Here is a 2,205-nt window from a genome sequence, read left to right on the forward strand (position 1 = left end):
ATAAAGAAATAGAAATGGTGATAAAGAACCGTTAATGATTTGAATGAGCATGTGTGTTTAAATCAATTAATTCCCCAGTTAAATTATTATGTAGTCAAGGTATCATCTTGATAATGATAAATGAGAATTATGATATATTATGAATGAGCATGGAATCAGCACTATTATCAATCATGTCATTCCATGCTATGATTGATAACAGTTTTGATTATTGGTTTCATGTTATAATGACTAATTGATTAAAAAATTTTTGAATTTTTGATCAGTTTGCTGAAATTGTATCAACGGTATCCGCTAAATTATCATTGTTCACCAATGCACTCACACAATGTTCTTCGCTATAACCGAATATCGCGGATGAATTATTATGATTATAATCATTATGGCAAGTTTGCTGTTTGTTGTTGTTGTTGTTTTAGAGTTGAACAGTCAAATTGCATGATGATGCAATATCTATAATTTGTTCGCATGGACTTTGGACATTTAAATTTGAAATTTAAAATTTGCATTATTGGCTTTCTTTCTCCATTTTTTTTTCCAAAATTATTCAAGCGGAAGTGATAAAATATGATAAAGCATGGATGTTTAATTAAAGAGAAGAATTGGCGATACAATGAGATAGCTGGGAAAACACGGGAAAAGATGGGCATGAAATACAAGGAAAATTATAAGCATTTCATTCTATATAAAAATGAAAAATAACAGATATTTAACACTGGTATATTGTTGTAAATACCTATTTTAAATGATCAAATCCCAATTGCATCGTAAATTATATTCGATACTTTCATTTCGGTTTGTCACATTACGTCGATAAATTGAACACAGTACCGAAAACTTTCACAATTGCAACAGCTTAAACCCGTTGAATTTAATCAGATAGTTTTTGTCATTTAAAAAATAAATTTGGGTTACACGTGAAATGTTTCACTGGGAGTTGTTGGAAGTGTTTAAAACTATTCGTTTTGTGCGAAAGTGTTTAAGACATCATAAATTTCAAAATGTGCCAATTTGAAGAAAGCGCTTCTTCCTGAAGTAAAGCTTATTTTTCTGATTTCCCAAGAGGACAAAATATTTCGGAGCGTCAAGAAGGATTTGTAAATCTTTTCATGTCTTTTTCAGCATTTTGAAGATAATGAAATCAAATTTTTGCTTATTTTCTCCTTCACTCATAAACTTACAAATCTTTTTATTAAATTGAGACAGAGTTAGCATTAATTATATGAAAGTATTGAATTGCTTTCTTCTACTACGAAATGTGATACTGACAATTTTGTAACCAGATAACAGTGAATATGTCGCATGAATCAAATTTCGCCAATATTTATGAAAACTTTGTTATCGTTGAAATCTTATTTACTTGATTAGTTCAGTAATAATGAAAATAAAACGAAAAAGAAAAAACAATACTTTTAATGCAATTTCTTGCGAAAAATTCCTCACTGGTTCTATTATTAAACATAATAGTAATATTAAAGAGATTACATGTTCATTCTGTTGCAAATACTAACAATGTTTTTCAGCGATTACTTGTCAAAATTCAACAATATTTCTTCTAACAAGATTTTGTTAATTATTAAAAAAAATGCTGTTGTTCATTAATCACTAATTTAATCATTGTCTTTTGGAACTACCAGTGATAACAAATGTATTGCAACCTGCTAATATTAATCCATATGATAATTTTGTTATATGGGAGAAAAGGACGGCACTTAAACTTCATTTGATAACTTAAACTTTATTTAATTTAATAAATTAAACACATTTTCCCCCTTCTCGTCTTTTCCCTTTTAAATTCAGCGCTATGTTTTAATGTTAACAATAACAATTGAAAATTTTAATTGTATTTCGATGTAAAACCATCATAGCAGATGTTAAAAAGTTTCTAAAAACTTCGGGTTCCTATATCTTTTAATTGATTTAAAATATTGGTTGTTAGAAAAATCCGCATGACAAATGTTACAACAAATTCTCGAAAACACCTTTTTTTTGAGATGATGAAACTTTTTACTTTTTTAAAAACTATCAAGTACTGATGGATATAAGAAAAAAAATTTCCGAAAATTTTTTTTCGGCGATTGCCAATACTACTGTCACTATTACTACTATTACAACAACAACAACAACAACAACAACAACAACAACAACAACAACAACAACTACTAACTACTACTACTACTACTACTAACTACTACTACTACTACT

At 28.2% G+C, this 2,205-nt stretch overlaps 1 protein-coding gene across 1 annotated transcript; it reads left to right on the forward strand.

Moving 5' to 3' along the window:
- Window positions 1-2,035: 2,035 nt before the first annotated feature.
- On the forward strand, window positions 2,036-2,188 carry LOAG_19080 (hypothetical protein; the record flags this gene model as incomplete). The annotated part of the gene is made up of 1 exon (XM_020451736.1): window positions 2,036-2,188. The coding sequence occupies one exon, from the start codon at window positions 2,036-2,038 to the stop codon at window positions 2,186-2,188; it is 153 nt and encodes a 50-aa protein (XP_020304461.1).
- Between the last annotated feature and the right edge of the window lie 17 nt (window positions 2,189-2,205).

This window comes from Loa loa, assembly GCF_000183805.2.
Source record: "Loa loa unplaced genomic scaffold supercont3.1326, whole genome shotgun sequence".
Taxonomy (NCBI): Eukaryota; Metazoa; Nematoda; class Chromadorea; order Rhabditida; family Onchocercidae; genus Loa; species Loa loa.